Source organism: Diabrotica virgifera, chromosome 5 (genome assembly GCF_917563875.1).
Source record: "Diabrotica virgifera virgifera chromosome 5, PGI_DIABVI_V3a".
NCBI lineage: Eukaryota > Metazoa > Arthropoda > Insecta > Coleoptera > Chrysomelidae > Diabrotica > Diabrotica virgifera.
In genome coordinates, this window is record NC_065447.1 from 231,600,194 (window position 1) to 231,619,107 (window position 18,914).

The 18,914-nt window shown below is 33.4% G+C and overlaps 1 protein-coding gene across 1 annotated transcript in view; it reads left to right on the forward strand.

The window, feature by feature from the left end:
- The window catches only part of LOC126884707 (RNA binding protein fox-1 homolog 3), a 519,785-nt gene that overhangs the window by 446,665 nt on the left and 54,206 nt on the right, over positions 1-18,914 (forward strand). Inside the window, exon 5 of the mRNA XM_050650828.1 lies at positions 5,587-5,679. Within this exon, the coding sequence (XP_050506785.1) occupies positions 5,587-5,679 (93 nt within the window). The remainder of the gene's footprint in view (positions 1-5,586; positions 5,680-18,914) is intronic.

An 18,914-nucleotide genomic window follows, 5' to 3' on the forward strand; every position in this document is an offset into this window, starting at 1 on the left:
TTATATTTGTCAACCTGTCACTATATTAAGGTAGTTTTATATTTTAAGAAGCTCATTTCCCATACTAGATTTTCTTAAATAGTCAATCGATAATATTTTTGTGGCTTTTGTAGAGGCAGTTTTTAATAATTTATTAATCTAACCGAATAATGTGTTGTTGGAAACAGTTTGAGAACAAACTTTCAGCGAAAGTTTTCAGTCTTTGGACGTTTTTAGCTCGTTTAAAAATAATGATTTGAGGGCAAAATGTACTATACTTCATGAAATTAAATGCTCTTAAAGCGAGTTTTGATGTTCTTTGTAAGTGAGAACTTTTAACTGGCTCGCCAACACTTTTAGGAAAAACTTTTTGATATCGTTTATATCGCTTTATTAAATGTTATCAAAATCAAAATGTAGATATTGCTTAATTTATATTGGACAGATCGTTGAAACTAATCTTCAATTTGACAAAAGTTGGAACATATCTTATCTTACTATCGTCGGTTATATGTATTTAATTACTATTTTTCTCCTAAAATTTTCAAATATTCAACTCTTTATACAGAGTGGACAGTGGACAAAGCCTGGAAAGACCTAAGTATCTTTTAACTGCATGGTTCGAATTGTGGTTCGAATGAGACAAAAACAGGAATAAACTTATTTTGCAATATGAATATTTGTAATTTGATGTTTGTAACGTTGCCAGATTTACCATTTTTCTGATATAATTAGTCACTTTAGTTTTTTTTTTAATTACAACACCCTGTATATTCTATGTTTATTGAAATGTTCACTACAATACCAGTTCAACCGTATGTACTTAATACGTTCGATTTTATATAAACAAGAACATCTTACAAAGATAAAACAAAAACCTAGAGACGCCTAATCGTCTCAATAATTTTTTTGATTCAAAATATGTGCCACCTAAATTTGAGCATAATAATTATCTACTAAAAAGGGGTAGTTCCCTGGATTGGCTGTATACCTTATAGTTAAACAAACTGGAACATGAAGTAAAAACCACTTCTATGTAAAAGGTATATTTACTAAAAATTTTTAGAATCCCAATGGATTCAATAAAATGAGTTCATCAGAACGTTTTCAAACCTATCGGTCCATCATCAGTGATTTGAATACTTGCAAAATAGCCCCAGAACCAAACAATGGTTGTGATTATAAATAAATCTACATTATGTTGAAATAAATTTAAAATGGCTAAACGCCGATGTTAAAGGATTAAACCTCTGGGAACATGGTGAAACTCTACCCGAGGACCCAATCAACCATCTTCGGTCAAGGATGACTACTAAGTCACTTAGTAGTCATCCTTGACCGAAGATGGTTGATTGGGTCCTCGGGTAGAGTTTCACCATGTTCCCAGAGGTTTAATCCTTTAACATCGGCGTTTAGCCATTTTAAATTTATTTCAACATAATGTAGATTTATTTATAATCACAACCATTGTTTGGTTCTGGGGCTATTTTGCAAGTATTCAAATCACTGATGATGGACCGATAGGTTTGAAAACGTTCTGATGAACTCATTTTATTGAATCCATTGGGATTCTAAAAATTTTTAGTAAATATACCTTTTACATAGAAGTGGTTTTTACTTCATGTTCCAGTTTGCATAATAATTATGTTTAATACATTGCTAAATTAATGTCTACCTAATCAAGTGTTCAAAATGCCCTCCCTTAATAAATTGCCATTATCCTAAACGATGGTAAAATCTTTTACATTTTTCCATGTTTCTCTAAAAATTAATAGGGATGCATCGCTAATTCTTTCCCTCAGCTCTGCAACACTTGATGGTTTCGTTTTATAAATTCTGACATTCAAGTATCCCCAATATATATAATCTTTAGGATTCAAATCTGGCGAACGAGGAGGCCATTCAATACTACCTAATCTACCAATCGATCATCCGGGAAACGTCTGATCTAAATAACGCCCAACATTTACACCAAAATGAAGCTCCGTCTTGCTGAAACCATAAATATCTCACTACAATTGGCTCCAAACGTGTTTTTCTGGGAGATAAAATTTCATTTCGAAGTAGCATTTCATAATTGTCGCTTCTATTTTCCTTCTATACAAGACGGCTCAATTAACTGAGCACTCAATTTTGTGATCTTTGAGTATGGTTTTCACGTCACTCTAATACCTTAAATTTTGAAGATTTACATTCCTACAATGTAAATTAAATATAGCTTCGTCGGAAAAAACATATCTTGTTAACGAAGTTTAGATTTAGTTTTCGAAAGTTTCCTTGAACAACTTGGCTACTTAAGATATTTTTCTATCGCCATAGTCACTCATCATTAAAACAGTAATTCGCTCGTTTTCATTAAAAACCGTTTTTATTGTAGAGATTTTAAAAACACATAAAACAACTGTCAGCTTTTGTTTTATTTCCTAGGAGTTATATGACTACAGGCCCTATTAACACAATTTATTTTAAATAACTTTTCAATAAACGTCAAGCTATTGTTAGTTTTATGAATTAATGTTAAAATCACAGCATTTTATTTTTACTGAATTATTTCAAAACTATTTGGCACTCAGAATTTTTATTTATTTAAACCTTCGTGACTAGATAAAATACCAAGTGTTGATTATGGTTTAGCTCGTATTGATGTCAGGATTCCATTATTGATACAATACAATATACAGAGTGTTGTATTTAAAAAACCAAAGTGACTAATGATATCAGAGGAATGGTAAATCTGGCAACATTACAAGCATTAACTTTGAAATCTCCCTATTGCAGAATGCGTATACTTGTTTTTTTTACAATTCGGACCATCCATTGAGAGATAATTAGGCGTTTCCAGACATTTGGTCCACTCTGTACATTAAACCTAGATATACCGTTCATGCATATATTTTTGTATATATTGTCTTTTTATGATTCCATGTCCAAAAGCTTTCCAAGAACCATATCCTCTTAATTACCTTCTTAATTAAATCCTAGCATAAATCACTAGAATCGTTTTTGTTTTTCTTAACTGTATCAGTCTAGTTTCAATTCCTTAATTATATATTTTTATCATTGGTAATGTATGCTGTCACTCGTCATCCGTCACTTACAAACTTTCCCTTGTCAGCTGTCAATAATAACTCAGTTGTGAAACTAATAATAATTAACGCCTTCCGTTTAGAACATTTTCTATACAATCCGTTATTTTACAAACATAAAAAGCCAACAGGAAAGTTATAAAGTCAACAAAAGAACACTAACTCTAAATTTATTATATAGACTTAATGATCTTCAACGGGGAAGTTTTCAACGATATATTTTGTTATAATACGGTGACGCATAATGTTATGCATTTGCAAAATACGTTTTGAGACGACTTTGTTTTAGCACTGCAATTAAAGATCCGAAAAATTTCCAAAAAATGTATACCTATTTCTCAAACAGTCATGTAAGAAGACCCGTTAAAAATCAACATTTTGTACGAGAAACTGGAGGTTATCTATTATCGTATATCTAGTTTATTTTGGAAATTTATAGGATCTGTATTTATATAGTCATTATAAAGTAATTCTCTCAGGCTTTTTTGATTGCAGCCCTATAGCTCTTAATTTTAACGCTATATGTACTAAATTATGTTCAAAACAGAGCAAAAAACAGTTCCAAGATTTTTCTGTTCTCATATTCGCAAAAACAACTATTTAGTTAACTAAATAATATGGTTGAAATGTATAACCCAACTTGTATCCTTATAAAAAAATATTTCTCTCTAAATTACTTTTTACATAAATATTTAATTATAACATTTCTTAGGTATGATCGCCTTAAAAACATTTTCTAGGTGTTTATATGACCATATGGGTTTAAAATTGTAACAAATGGGTGTCACAGTACTTGTACGACAAATTAAAATATTTAGAGAGATGGTCCTAGTGAAATTTTTTCTACCTATTGTTGAAAACTTAGCCGTCTTAGTTTCTTTAGAATTTGGCTCAGCTCATGTTAAAATAAAGTTGTGAAGTGTCACGACATAATCAGTGAAAATATGATATCGAAATGAGGAAAGGTCAACTGATAGAGAAGTTAGTTCAAATGCAAAATTTAGTCCGTTGAATCTTCCACAACAGTAAAGGGATACCGTTTTTGTTAGTCATGAAGGGCTTTTTAGGGTAAAAAATCCGCCAACCAAATCTCAACTACTAAAAAATGGAAATGATTTTCTGAATAAACTGATACGAAACAATAGATGGTCTCTAATATAGGTGCATCACCAGAGGGAGAGAACAGTCTTGAATATTAACGATAAACTAAGATATAGCTAATATTTATTAGGGCTAGCTACGCTATCCACCATGACTCTCCATAACCAAGTTGGACTTAAGCAGAAGATCCTGCGACCGTCGAAGTCCCTACATAGCGTACTAGGCAGGGGCGGAAGATTCGACCCCTTTTTGTTAACGAGACAACATGGCGCCCAACGTGGGGCTTCTTATAACCAGTGGGAAAGAGCGGTCTTGGGTACTAACGACCTCTCATATACTCCCTGGGTGCCTTGCATAGGGCTCGATTAGCCAAGTCGATGTATTCTCTGCAGACATTCTGTCTTTGGTGGATTATTATTACATAGGTAATGAAATAAAACACATTTTAAGGTGGTTTCACGCATTTAGACTTTGGCTGGACATTTAAAAATGTGTTTTTTGCCCTCTGAAAGGCCCCTCGGGGATAGATAAAAGGTCATTAGTATCCAACACCGTTCTCTTCCTCTGGTGATATGAAGCCCCACGTTGGGCGCAATGTCTCTTGTCAGTAAAAAAGTTTCGAATCCACCGTCTCTGCTTCGTACGCTCTGCAAAGGTCTTCAACCATCGCAGGCGAAGAATTCTCTGCTTCTTGGCTATGGATTGCCGTGCTGGTTGGTGCAGCTAGCCCTAACAAAGAATAACTCTATCTTACATTAGAAATAAAACACCAGCTAAAGTAGAAAACAGTCGCATATATTTGAAGAAAAGTCAGCAGAAGTGCTTCCAGAGTGTAGACGACTCTAGATACCAGAGAAGCCTGTGAAGGACTGGTTGCCTTTACCTGAAAATAGATACAAAAAAAATCTGTTTTGGCCGCCAAAGAAATCAGTTTTTAAACCATATAAATAGTGCTGAGAAGAAAACTATTGGTTACTATTATTTAACAAAATAATGGACTTCAAACATTTGTCCTTCGATTTTGGCCACAGTTGAAGTCCTGTTTTGACATTAAAAACTTTAATCAATAAATTTATATCCATCTCGTACATTTATTGAACAAATAGTTTGTTTTAATATCATAAAATATCATTTTCTATAGTCTGTGAAACATTTAGTCAAAATTTTAAACCCATAAGGTCCACTATGCCATCTATCAACTATAAAATACATACAAAAAAGGTATTTCTCGTCTCTATTGAGTATCCGTCTATATAATTTTGACAAAAAATAGACCGCGCTGTGCTATTAGGGCGGAAAAAAGCAAAAATATACCAATGGCATGCGTCTTTATGATCGATCAAATGTCTAACGTCATCATGTCATTGCACGAGTTTGAGAAGCTGTTGATAATGCATGTTTTGTCTGTCTTTGCATGCAGGGTTTCGGTTTTGTAACATTCGCAAATAGTGCTGATGCGGAGCGCGCACGAGACCGTCTACATGGCACCGTGGTTGAGGGAAGAAAAATAGAGGTGTGCATGATTATTATTCATTTTTTTTATCCGGTTTCTTATACTATGAGCAACTCGAAATCTATCTAAAATTTTATTAAAGATTCTGTCTAGATTAGAATCATGTATTAGACTGGATCTTTCAAAAATTCAAGGTCTGCTAATTATTTTGGTCCAACTTTTATTTCCGATCCAAATAATGATTATTTGACAAGTCTAAACTATGATAAGTAATAAAGAACTTTATGGTCTGTAGGTTTGTAATTTTTATAACAAAATGGCGTTTGGTAAACTTTGATAAGATTGCTAGAACCGGAGTTATAACACATTTCGTGAAAACCAATTGCAAGATAGGCATTCGATGGGGTTTTCCAAGTATAACTCAGCTTAAGTGTCATTAACTTTCAAAAACCACTCATTTAAAAGGTAATTGTTTCAGCTTTAAAAAACTTTGGAAATTACTTCATCTTTGTTGATAAAAAAGTTATGACAATTAAACTTTAAAAATTTGACTAATAAGTTGCCAATTCATTTGCTTATAAGATATTTAAACCAAATTAAGCTATAAACTTTGAAAACCTGGTTAATGGACGTTATAGAACAACTCAAAACGAACATTTTAAGCTTTGGTAATTGTTTCTATGTTAATTTTTTGCCGAGATTTACGCGCGCCCGTATTCGCTGCAAGCTGACTTTGCGCACTAGAGCGCGGCATTAAAAGTTCCAAATGTTGGTCAAAAATTAATATAGAAACATTTGCCAAACTGCTGAAACTAAACTAAACTGTTCGTTTTGAGTTGTTCTATAATTTCCATTAGATAAGTTTTCAGTTTATAGTTTAATTTTGTTTAAATCGCTTATAAACAAATTAATTCACAACTTTTTTGTGAATTTTTTAAAGTTTAAATGCTATAACTTTTTTATTAATAAAGATAAAGCAATTTTGCCAAGCTTTTTCTTAAAGTTGAAACAATTATTATCTTTATAATGAGGCTTTAATCGCACATATGAAAGCTGAGTTATACTTGGAAAAACCACATGGAATGCCTATTTTGTAATTGTTCTTCACCAAATTTGTAATAACTGCGGTTCTAACAATCGCATCATACACCTCTCCAAGAAATTAACGAATCACCTTAAAAATGGGTAATTTTTGATGTCTCGAATTTCCTAAACCCGTTGTCAAATTTAACTGAATTTTTTAATATATTATAGCCTTATTCTTTAACAATATCGCTGTAATAATATTGTTGCTAGAAAGGTAAATTGCCATTGTATACCGGGTGTACCAATCAAACTGTGATTTTTTCTCAAAGTTCGCGTGACCCTGTGGAATATTTTAGCATTTATAAAATACTGAAATTAAAACCCAACTATAGCCTCAAGTTTTCTTAACATTCTATTTTTTGATTCATTCGCTTATGTTCGATAATAAAAAAGTTAGGTACTTTAACAACTAGCCTTGTTTTTCGTCAATACAGGGTGTTTTTAAATAAGTTTAAAAATATATAAACAGATAACAAAAGATAATGACGGTTTGCTTTGTGAACGTATGCCCGCAAATGCTTCGTTTCCGAGATATGGGATGTTGAATTTTTTCTTACATGACGATAAAACTAACGATTTATTTATTGGTCTAAAACCGGTTGAGATATGCAAATAAAATTTGGTGGGTTTTAAGAGGTAGTTATTGCGCATTTTTGATATACAATTAGAAATTTAATATTCACCATTAGCGCGCATACGGGTAATATGACTCTTATATGCGCCAATGGTGAACATAAAATTCTTGATTGTATGTCAAAAAGTGCGCAATAACTACCTCTTAAAACCCACCAAATTTCATTTGCATATATCATCCGGTTTTAAAGCAATAAATAAGTCGTCAGTTTGTAAGAAAAATTTTAACACCTATCTTGGAAACAAATCATTTGCGCACATACGTTTATAAAATAAACTGTCATTATTTTTTCATGCAGAATTATCCCTTACAGTTTGCCATTCTTATTTAAAAACACCCTGTATTGATGAAAAACAAGGCTAGTTGTTAAAGTACCTAACTTTTTTATTATTCAACAAAGCGAAGGAATCAAAAAAACAGAATGTTAAGAAAACATGAGGCTATAGTTGGGTTTAAATTTCAGTATTTTATAAAGGCTAGAATATTTCACAGGGTAACGCGAACTTTGAGAAAAAATCACAGTTTGATTGGTACACCCGGTATACAATGACAGTTTACCTGTCTAGCAACAATATTACTACAGCGATATTGTTAAAGAATAAGTCTATAACACGTTAAAAAAATACCGGTGTTACCTTAGCCATAAATTTCATCCATAATTTTTTTTTTATATTTTCACAAAAATTTGGTATAAATTTATCAAAAATGAATAAAACAGGTAATATTGACAAGAAAAATGTTATATGTTATATATGTTTGGAAAAAAAAATTTAAACGGGCGATGTATTGACGGTGAGTAGATAATACCACTCAAATTCAAAAATCCTTTATGGATGGTACGTTAGTCAACTTTTTTTCTCGGTTTTTTGTTAAATTCTCAAAGTAAATATAACAAAGCATAACATGTAAAAAAATCGTGATGGAGGTATTTTCCAAAACAAACGAAAAAAATTCTGAAACTTAGATGTATTGCGCGCTATTCGTTAATACGTCTCAAATTCAAAAATCCTTTATGTATGGTACGTTAGTCAACTTTTCTTCTCAGTTTTTTGTTAAATTCTCAAAGTAAATATAATAAAGCATAACATATAAAAAAAACGTGATGGAGGTATTTTCCAAAACAAGAGAAAAAAATTCTGAAACTTAGATGTATTGCGGGCTATTCGGTAATACGTCTCAAATTCAAAAATCCTTTATGGATGGTACGTTAGTCAACTTTTTTCTCAGTTTCTTGTTAAATTCTCAAAGTAAATATAATAAAGCATAACATATAAAAAAATCGTGATGGAGGTATTTTTCAAAACAAGCGAAAAAAATTCTGAAACTTAGATGTATTGCGCGCTATTCGTTAATACGTCTCAAATTCAAAAATCCTTTATGGATGGATCGTTAGTCAACTTTTTTTCTCAGTTTTTTGTTAAATTCTCAAAGTAAATATAATTAAGCATAACATATAAAAAAATCGTGATGGAGGTATTTTCCAAAACAAGCGAAAAAAATTCTGAAACTTAGATGTATTGCGCGGTATTCGTTAATACCTCTCAAATTCAAAAATCCTTTATGGATGGATCGTTAGTCAACTTTTTTTTTCTCTTGTTTTGGAAAATACCTCCATCACGTTTTTTTTATGTTATGCTTTATTATATTTACTTTAAGAATTTAACAAAAAACTGAGAAAAATGTTGACTAACGTACCATCCATAAAGGATTTTTGAATTTGAGACGTATTAACGAATACCGCGCAATACATCTAAGTTTCAGAATTTTTTTCGCTTGTTTTGGAAAATACCTCCATCACGATTTTTTTATATGTTATGCTTAATTATATTTACTTTGAGAATTTAACAAAAAACTGAGAAAAAAAGTTGACTAACGTACCATCCATAAAGGATTTTTTGAATTTGAGACGTATTAACGAATAGCGCGCAATACATGTAAGTTTCAGAATTTTTTTCGCTTGTTTTGGAAAATACCTCCATCACGATTTTTTTATATGTTATGCTTTATTATATTTACTTTGAGAATTTAACAAAAAACTGAGAAAAAAAGTTGACTAATGTACCATCCATAAAGGATTTTTGAATTTGAGACGTATTACCGAATAGCCCGCAATACATCTAAGTTTCAGATTTTTTTTCTCTTGTTTTGGAAAATACCTCCATCACGTTTTTTTTATATGTTATGCTTTATTATATTTACTTTGAGAATTTAACAAAAAACTGAGAAAAAAAGTTGACTAACGTACCATCCATAAAGGATTTTTGAATTTGAGACGTATTAACGAATACCGCGCAATACATCTAAGTTTCAGAATTTTTTTCGCTTGTTTTGGAAAATACCTCCATCACGATTTTTTTATATGTTATGCTTAATTATATTTACTTTGAGAATTTAACAAAAAACTGAGAAAAAAAGTTGACTAACGATCCATCCATAAAGGATTTTTGAATTTGAGACGTTACCGAATAGCCCGCATTACATCTAAGTTTCAGAATTTTTTTCTCTTGTTTTGGAAAATACCTCCATCACGTTTTTTTTTATATGTTATGCTTTATTATATTTACTTTGAGAATTTAACAAAAAACTGAGAAAAAAAGTTGACTAACGTACCATCCATAAAGGATTTTTGAATTTGAGTGGCATTATCTACTCACCGTCAATACATCGCCCGTTTAATTTTTTTTTTCCAAACATATATAACATTTTTCTTGTCAATATTATCTGTTTTATTCATTTTTGATAAATTTATACCAAATTTTTGTGAAAATATGAAAAAAAAAATTATGGATGAAATTTATGACTAAGGTAACACCGGTTAAAAAAATCACTTAAATCGGAGAACAGGTTTAGGAAATTCGAGACATCAAAAATGACCGATTTTTAAGGTGATGTGTTAATTTCTTGGACATGTGTGTCTAGCAGTAAAATACTAAATTCCACATGCTCCAAATTCATGAAAATCTGAGAAGAACTTTTAATTACGACCAACATTTTTGGCACTCTTTAAACTAAATGATTAACTCACTGTTTTCGCGTGTCGTTGCTCATACTAGGAGACGGATTCTAGCTATCTACGTGTAGCACTGGCCTGTCCCGTCCCTCCCCGGTAAAAAAAGGTCAAAACCCCGTGTGAAACTGCCTTGCTGGCTTTAGTGACTAACCGGTAGCACATCGAACACCCCTTGCTTCACACGTGTTGTTTTGACGTTCTTTTGCCGCACACACTGTCAGATATATTTTTTTATTCAACAACTTTATTAATCGAAGTTTTTAACTACTTTGGGTGGACGTCGTCTTAAGTCATATGAATTGCCGACTTTGAGTGTTGAACAATCGTCCATTGTTTACTGGTACCGCCCAACGAGTCAGTTGTTATATCCCCAACAGTTCTGCAGAGTAAATTGTTCGCTTATATTTATGTGGAATGCATTTCTCAATTTGTTGTACTAAGAAATCAGTCAATACTAAATTATGTGCAAACAATATTTCTGCGATAAGACAAATGTCCTAAGATGGCCAGTTAATTAAGAAGAACATTGAATAAGAACTGCACAAATACAATGATATAGCTTAAAGCCAAGACTGTTGTTATGATAGCATTGCTACGCCACTGATGACTCTCACGACGCCCCTGACCGTCTGACGCCATCAACTTTGTCTACTGTTGATGATTCGAGAAGCGAATACGCTCGTATATTCCCCCGAGTAGTAACAGCAATAGAGATCTACACCGTTCGAGACTGCAGCGGATCTTTCACGAACAGGTCCGGAATCAGTATTTAAATATCAGTATTTAAATAGAGAATATTGTATTACACGGGGTCATTCTGAATGTAATTATGCGCGTTTATAATTAGGGCTTACAATACAGGGCTAAAATCTGAATACCTGTATTTGATATTTGAAATATCGGGATACCGGTATTAACACCGGTATTATTAGGTAATAAAAAATTTACTACTTAGTTATATTATTACTATTAGTGTGCATAATGACATGGATTTTAAAACAAGCTGTTTAAAAATTAAATTTTATCCAAATTTTTGGGCGATAAACGATCTCTTCTTAGGTTTGTTAACTGCCCAGACTCTGAAAATATTCTTTCGGAAGGTACTGATGTGGCAGGTATTGACAAATTGTCAATATTTAATATTTTATAGCCAAATAATAAAGCTCAGGAAAAGTGGATTTGTATTTTTTCCAAAATTCGATCGGGTTTTTTTCTTGCGAAATGTGGCATTTTGCAAGAAAATGTGGGACGTAAAACATAAACAATCGTTTATATTACTGACACCGCCGCTTCTCGATGGTGCCATACTCGGCTAGGTATGTGTAATAAATATACCTGATATAGATTTTAATGCAACGAAATTGTTTGTTTATCTTCAAAAAAAATTCTTGTAATTAATTAATATTATTTTAAATGAGATTTATATTGTGCATAAATTCAATTTTTATCAACCAATGTAATACCAAAATACCGGTATTTTTACATAAATACCGGTTTTTAATACCGGACAAAAATCGTCCGGGATTCCGGTATTCGGGATCCCGGAATCCCGGTATTGTAAGCCCTATTTATAATGGTATTATTGCCAGGAGATGAAATGTATTATATAAATTTTTAGTGTAAATAGTGTTGTATAAATAAAGTAAAAATAAATGTAAATAAATTTAAATAAAAACTAAATAAATTAAGTGTTTAATTAATAAATTAAGTAAAAACGTTACAAGTTAATGACGTGAAACACTTTTATTTAGTTTTTATTGTAATTTATTTACATTTTAATTTATTTTTACTTTATTTACACAACACTATTTATACTACAAACATAATTTATATAATACAGGGTGTTTGGTAAAGAATGGGCCATAGCTTAACCTCAGGTTCCTGAGGTTAAAATAGGCCGATTTAAGCTAACTTACCTTAGTACAAAGTTTATAATAACCGAGATACAGGGTGTCAAAATTAAACTTTTTTTTTATTTATTATTGAATATTTCCTGACAGGTATGAGATAACAACATGAAATTTGGTATGTGGGGGTTTTTTGGGTCGCGAAAACTAAATTCCCTACCAAAAATTATGTATTGCCCAGAGGGCGCCACATACGCCTTTCAGCACTCATTTATTACGTTCAATTTTTTTATCCCTCACTCGGTATAATTTTGACATTAAAATTTTTATTCTCCTATTAGTTTTACTTAAAAAAGGTATACTTTTTTCATCTCCCTAAACTCAACCGTTTTCGAGATAAACGCATTTTAAATCTGCGGTGCAACATAATTTTTAGCATATCATTGTAGTTACACCAGAAAAATAACTTAAAACCATAAAATTATCCAAAAATGTATCGCAAATTTCTTCAAATGGAATTTGCGATGCAATGACATAAATTTGAGAACTGGCACAATTATTATGGTTTTAAGTTTTTTTCGGGTGCAACTACAATGATATTATGCTAAAAATGATGGTGTATCGCAGATTTAAAATGCGTTTATCTCGAAAACGGTTGAGTTTAGGGAGATGAAAAAAATATACCTTTTTTAAGTAAAACTAATAGGAGAATAAAAATTTTAATGTCAAAATTATACCGAGTGATGGATAAAAAAAATTGAACGTAATAAATTAGTGCTGATAGGAGTATGTGGCGCCCTCTGGGCAATACATCATTTTTGGTAGGGAATTTAGTTTTCTCGACCCAAAAAACCCCCACATACCAAATTTCATGTTGTTATCTCATACCTGTCAGGAAATATTCAATAATAAATAAAAAAAGAGTTTAACTTTGACACCCTGTATCTCGGTTATTATAAACTTTGTACCAAGGTGAGTTAGCTTAAATCGGCCTATTTTAACCTCAGGAACCTGAGGTTAAGCTATGGCCCATTCTTTACCAAACACCCTGTATATGTTATAGTCCGTCCGTTATAACTTTTCCCATGCGGTACGATTCATTTTCAATCAAATTAAGTCAAAACATAAATTTAAACGAACGTCGATGTGTATATACATTTTGTATACTGTATAATATATACTACACATCTCGGCGTACGTTTCACTTTCTGTTTTGACTTAATTTGATTGAAAATGAATAGTACCGCATGTTAAAAGTTATAGCGGACGGACTATACATTCAGAATGACTTTGTGCAATGCAATACTCTCTATTTAAATACTCATTCCGGCCCTGTTCGCAAAAGATCCATTGTAGTCTCGAATGGTCTCGAATTCTCGAATATACCTATTGCCGTTAATTATGAAAACATACATGCGTATTCGCTTCTCGAATCATCGAGGGTAAAGAGAGATGATAGCGTCAGACGGTCGGGGGTGCCGTGAGAGTCTCCAGTGGCGTAGCAATGCTATCGTAACATTATTAAGAATTTGTCCTCCAAATGCTCCCTGTGTATACATCTGTCATTCAAGTTCTCCTGCAGAAAATAAGGAAGAGACACACTGTCCATTAGTGGTTTTGTCTATGAAAATAGCTGTTTCCTTTTAACTGCTAAGCGACACTTCAACCGAGTAAGATTTCCTAGGAACAGTTTTTTGGAGCATAAAAATAGAATTGTCTGGAGTACCACGCCAGATGACAGCTTAGACATTAAAAATTATATACGTCATGGCAGTTTTCCTACATCATAAACTCTATCATTATTCTTCCTACTACTGTCGATCCTCTTTCTTAACAAAGATGGTGGATCCAATCCAATAACAAATTTGGCTAACACACTTAATTTTCTTCCTAAAAGTACTAGTTTTTATCATTTTTTTTTATCTAATGCTATATTAATGTTATATTCACTAATATTCATTTTGGTTTCATCGTTTATTACTGGGATTAGGTAAATAATAGTAATAATTAATATTTAAACATGTTGTTGTCCTTTAGCGTTAGTGTAAAACAATATAAATGTTATACTCATTTAGTTAAACTAATTAAGTTAAGAAAAATTAAACAGGTACTTGTCATTTGTCATATTAGTTGACGTGTCCAAGTAGTTTCAGAGTTATCTCAACTTTTAAAGTGTGATCATACACTTAGCGTATTAATATCATCCCTGACTACACACACTATAAAAAGTTAGTTTTTTAAATTATTGTTTTGATCAGACTCATGAAATATATTTGTTTACATAATTTTTTCTATAATTTATGGTTTCTCTCTTGTAGATCTTTTTCTACTTCCTTATTTAAAGCAAAAATTTTGGCATTGGCAAAGCACTAGCCTAAAGACAAAAGAAAAAAGCAAAATCCAACAATTTATATCATTTTCAGTTCTCCTACTTCTTGCATTAGAGCCTTAAGCGTTTACTGGATTGATGTGATATCTAGGTTTAGGTTATTCGTATTTCGCGCGGTGTCACTGCCCATTTTGACATCAGTGACCATCCCACTACACTGTAGTAGTATATAAGGCAATTGTAACATGTATTGACCTATGTGATTACAAAAATTACAAGTATAGTTTTTATAAATACACTTATCTTTATTATGATTCATCCTTCCGCATCTGTCACATGCACCATGTTGTCGTTGTTGAGCTTGGATGTCATGCGTGTAACGTCTGTGCTCTGTAGTTGCCCATTTCCTCTGAGTCTGCGCGTTTCTCCAACGTCGCTGCGCATCGTACCTTCGTGCACCTTCGTACCTTCCCGTGCCTTCAGAGCTGACGTGGTTAAGAGGTTCTGGTTTAACCCTTACCATTTCCTCGTGGATTTCTCTGGCAGCCATCTTGGAAGCTGCTAAACTGACCATTTTTTCGAGATCGGCGCTTACCTCTTCTTCCATAAGCCGGTCCAACACGGGTCCCTTGCCGAAACCGAACAAAAATCTGTCTCTTAGGCATACTTTTAGCTCGCTGTCGAACTCACAAGCTACCGCTAATCCTCGTAAGCGTGCAGCCCACTCACTAGCCGATTCAGTCACGTCTTTCTGAGCACTGTAAAATTTAAATCGCGCTGCAAACTGACTCTGCTGTGGTCTGAAATACCCGTCCAATGTAGCAAGAAGCTGATTATACGTTTTTTCTTCTGGTTTTTCAGGACTTACCAGATCGAAAATAAGCTGATATGCGTCCTCGTCTAAAGCGTTTAATAAAATAGCTCTCATCTTCTCTGCGTCCGTATTGACTTTGATACCGTTTGCTGCGAAATAGTTTCCGCGCTTTGAAAATTGACCAGTCTGAACTCTTCAAAAAGAACTCGCGTAATTGACCACATACGATTCCGCCATTTTTTACACTTTTTTTCACTATTATACGATTTTCGTCGGTCTTGACGGTCCAGTTAGCTGGGGCTCAGTCGATCGACAAGTTTAGTGGATTTGCGATTTGCGGTCGCTGGTTCGAGCCTCAGCTAGGTCATGAAATTTATAAAAGGCCAACGCCGTAGTATAAAACTCAATAGAGTCTACGGCTTGGTCTGGAATAAACTGGCGTCTGATCGACCTATGGAGGAGCGGTACGGGAAGGGATAAGGGCTTCCGGCTTGGTGATACTCCTCCATAGATCCCTACCGAAGGGCGTTGACGCCTAAGAACGGTGTATACATACGATTTTCACTACGTATTTTTTACCTCGTCGCCAATGATGTAGTGTATTAGCCGTAGCTATTCTGCTAACATACACGTGCTCGAGACGGTACAACTTGAAATAAAAGACGGACATTTAACAGACTAGTTTTATTGTACAGTTGAAGTAACATACAAGAGGTCGATACATGTTACCATTGCCTTATATACTACTGCAGTGTAGTGGGATGGTCACTGATGTCAAAATGGGCAGTGGACATACGATTCCGCCATTTTTTACACTTTTTTTCACTATTATACGATTTTCGTCGGTCTTGACGGTCCAGTTAGCTGGGGCTCAGTCGATCGACAAGTTTAGTGGATTTGCGATTTGCGGTCGCTGGTTCGAGCCTCAGCTAGGTCATGAAATTTATAAAAGGCCAACGCCGTAGTATAAAACTCAATAGAGTCTACGGCTTGGTCTGGAATAAACTGGCGTCTGATCGACCTATGGAGGAGCGGTACGGGAAGGGATAAGGGCTTCCGGCTTGGTGATACTCCTCCATAGATCCCTACCGAAGGGCGTTGACGCCTAAGAACGGTGTATACATACGATTTTCACTACGTATTTTTTACCTCGTCGCCAATGATGTAGTGTATTAGCCGTAGCTATTCTGCTAACATACACGTGCTCGAGACGGTACAACTTGAAATAAAAGACGGACATTTAACAGACTAGTTTTATTGTACAGTTGAAGTAACATACAAGAGGTCGATACATGTTACCATTGCCTTATATACTACTGCAGTGTAGTGGGATGGTCACTGATGTCAAAATGGGCAGTGGATTTACGATCTAAAATGAATGACCTAAACCTAGTATATCACAAAGCTTAATAATATTTGTAGTGCTGTCAGCTGGTTTTGCTCTCCTGGTTGTCTTCTTACTGCTGGCCGTCCGTCTTTCACAATCTTTACTATTCTTTCATCATCTTACTAGTTCTTGCCTAGTCTTTTCTACTATGTATCTTTCACTTATCTTTCTTATCTTATCTTTCTTTCTTATCTTTCTTTCTTATCTTTCTTACTCTGATCTTTCTACTATGAATGTTTTATGTCTGTGTTTTGTTTCCTTTGTATTAGCTTTCATTTTAGTCGCGTATTTTTTTCGACCCAGATGCTTGTTTCTCTATTTCATTGTTTTCTTTGTTTCTTTTTCCATTATCCCTCCTTATTCCTTGAGACTTTGTCAGGGCGTGTTGACACTTTAAATATTGTTAGCTTGCTGCTTCCATTGGCTGCGTTCCCATGTCAGATTTTCCCACCAGAGTCTTCATTTGGTCTTCTAATCATGTTGGAGATCTTCCTTTTGGTCTTAGGGCTTCCACCTTTTCTTCTGCTATCAATAGTTCCATGGTCCTCGTTCTTCTGCCTATATGGTCGAAGTAATTTAGGCGTGCTGGGTTTACTTTTTTAATTGCCTGTCTTTTATACGAAACTCTTCCAGAATGGACAGGTTGGTTCTATGTTCTGTCCAGGACACGTGAAGAATTTTTCTGTAGACCCACATTTCGGAGGTTTCGATCTTACTTCTATTCATTTTTTAAGAGTCCATATTTCACATGCATATGTAGCAATGGGAAAAATCAGGACATGCAGTCCTGACTAGTTCTTTTCTTCGTTTTGAACGTATTTGAATATATTCCTTACCCTTTAACTTTGGTTAACTTTGGAGTTTTTTTCATACAGATTTCTTATTAGGTTAACTAGGTGGTTAGGTACTCCCATATTTTCGATTATACTCCAGAGTGAATCCCATTTTACTGAATCCAAAGCCTTTGTGTAATCTACGAAACAGAGCAGCATTGGTGTATTGTTCCCTCGCCTTTTCCATTATCTGTCTGGTGTTCAGTATCTGCTCATGCGTTCCTTTTCCTGCTACAAATCCACATTCTTCTTCGGCTATCTCTGGAAGTAGAGTTCTTTAGCTTTTACAAGCCTCATGCAAGCAAGATTTTGCTTACATGAGGAATAAGGGCAATGGTTCGGTAATTGTTGCATACAGTTAGTGATCCTTTTATATGGATAGGGATAAAAATTGATTCGCACCACTCATCAGGCCATTCACCTGCGATCCATATTATGTTGCACATATCTAGTACTACATCTACGTCAATCTCGGCCATTGCTTTTGGAATGTCCGCTGGTATGGTGGTATGCCATCGATCCCTGGGGATTTTTTGTTTCTTACTGGGTTGAGAACCTTCTCGTAAAATTATTGGTTTTGCCTATCTATTGCATGTTTCTTATGTTCTGAGGCTGATGCATCTTTTGAAGTGTCTTTGTATAATTCTGAGCAGTAATTTTTCCAGGTCTCTGCAAATATAATTATAGATCTTTCTCTTGATCTTCATTTTATTTTTTTAAATAATAATGTTGAATTTTTCTTTAGAAATACATTTTGTGTTATGTATATTTACCTTTTGAGAATCTTAGGTAAATAAAATAATTTATTTAAAATTACCAGGTAAACCCCTAAAATAAATTGAATTAATTTTATTTTATATTAGCAAGCTTGAAAAAAGATCGATGTATGAAACTATTTTATTATTTCTATTAGCGGTGATATTTGAGTCATGCATTAACATTGCATTAGATGATTTTCTAATTTACATCTCAGTTAGTTTATTTTCAAGTTATTGTTTCTAAAAGTAGTTTTCCTGGATCGAATTGAAAATTATACATAAGTCAGGCTATGTTTTCTATTCTATCCCGGAAAATGGCTTTTTGATGTACTGTACACATTTAAAATTTAATTTTTTGTTAACAGTCATATTAATTTTATGTGTGTCTAGCCAAATTTCTTTTAGTTTGGGTATCCAGATAGTCGACATTGAAAAATCCCGTGTAGATAAAATACATATACCTAACCTAAACCTGTAAAAGTTACTCACCTTCAGACAAGAAATAGAAGGCTTTTGTTTCTGGTTTCGAACTATTTGTGCTAACTGGCAAAAATCACACAAGCTTCTTAATTAAATATAGGGCGTTTCAGATTTTTA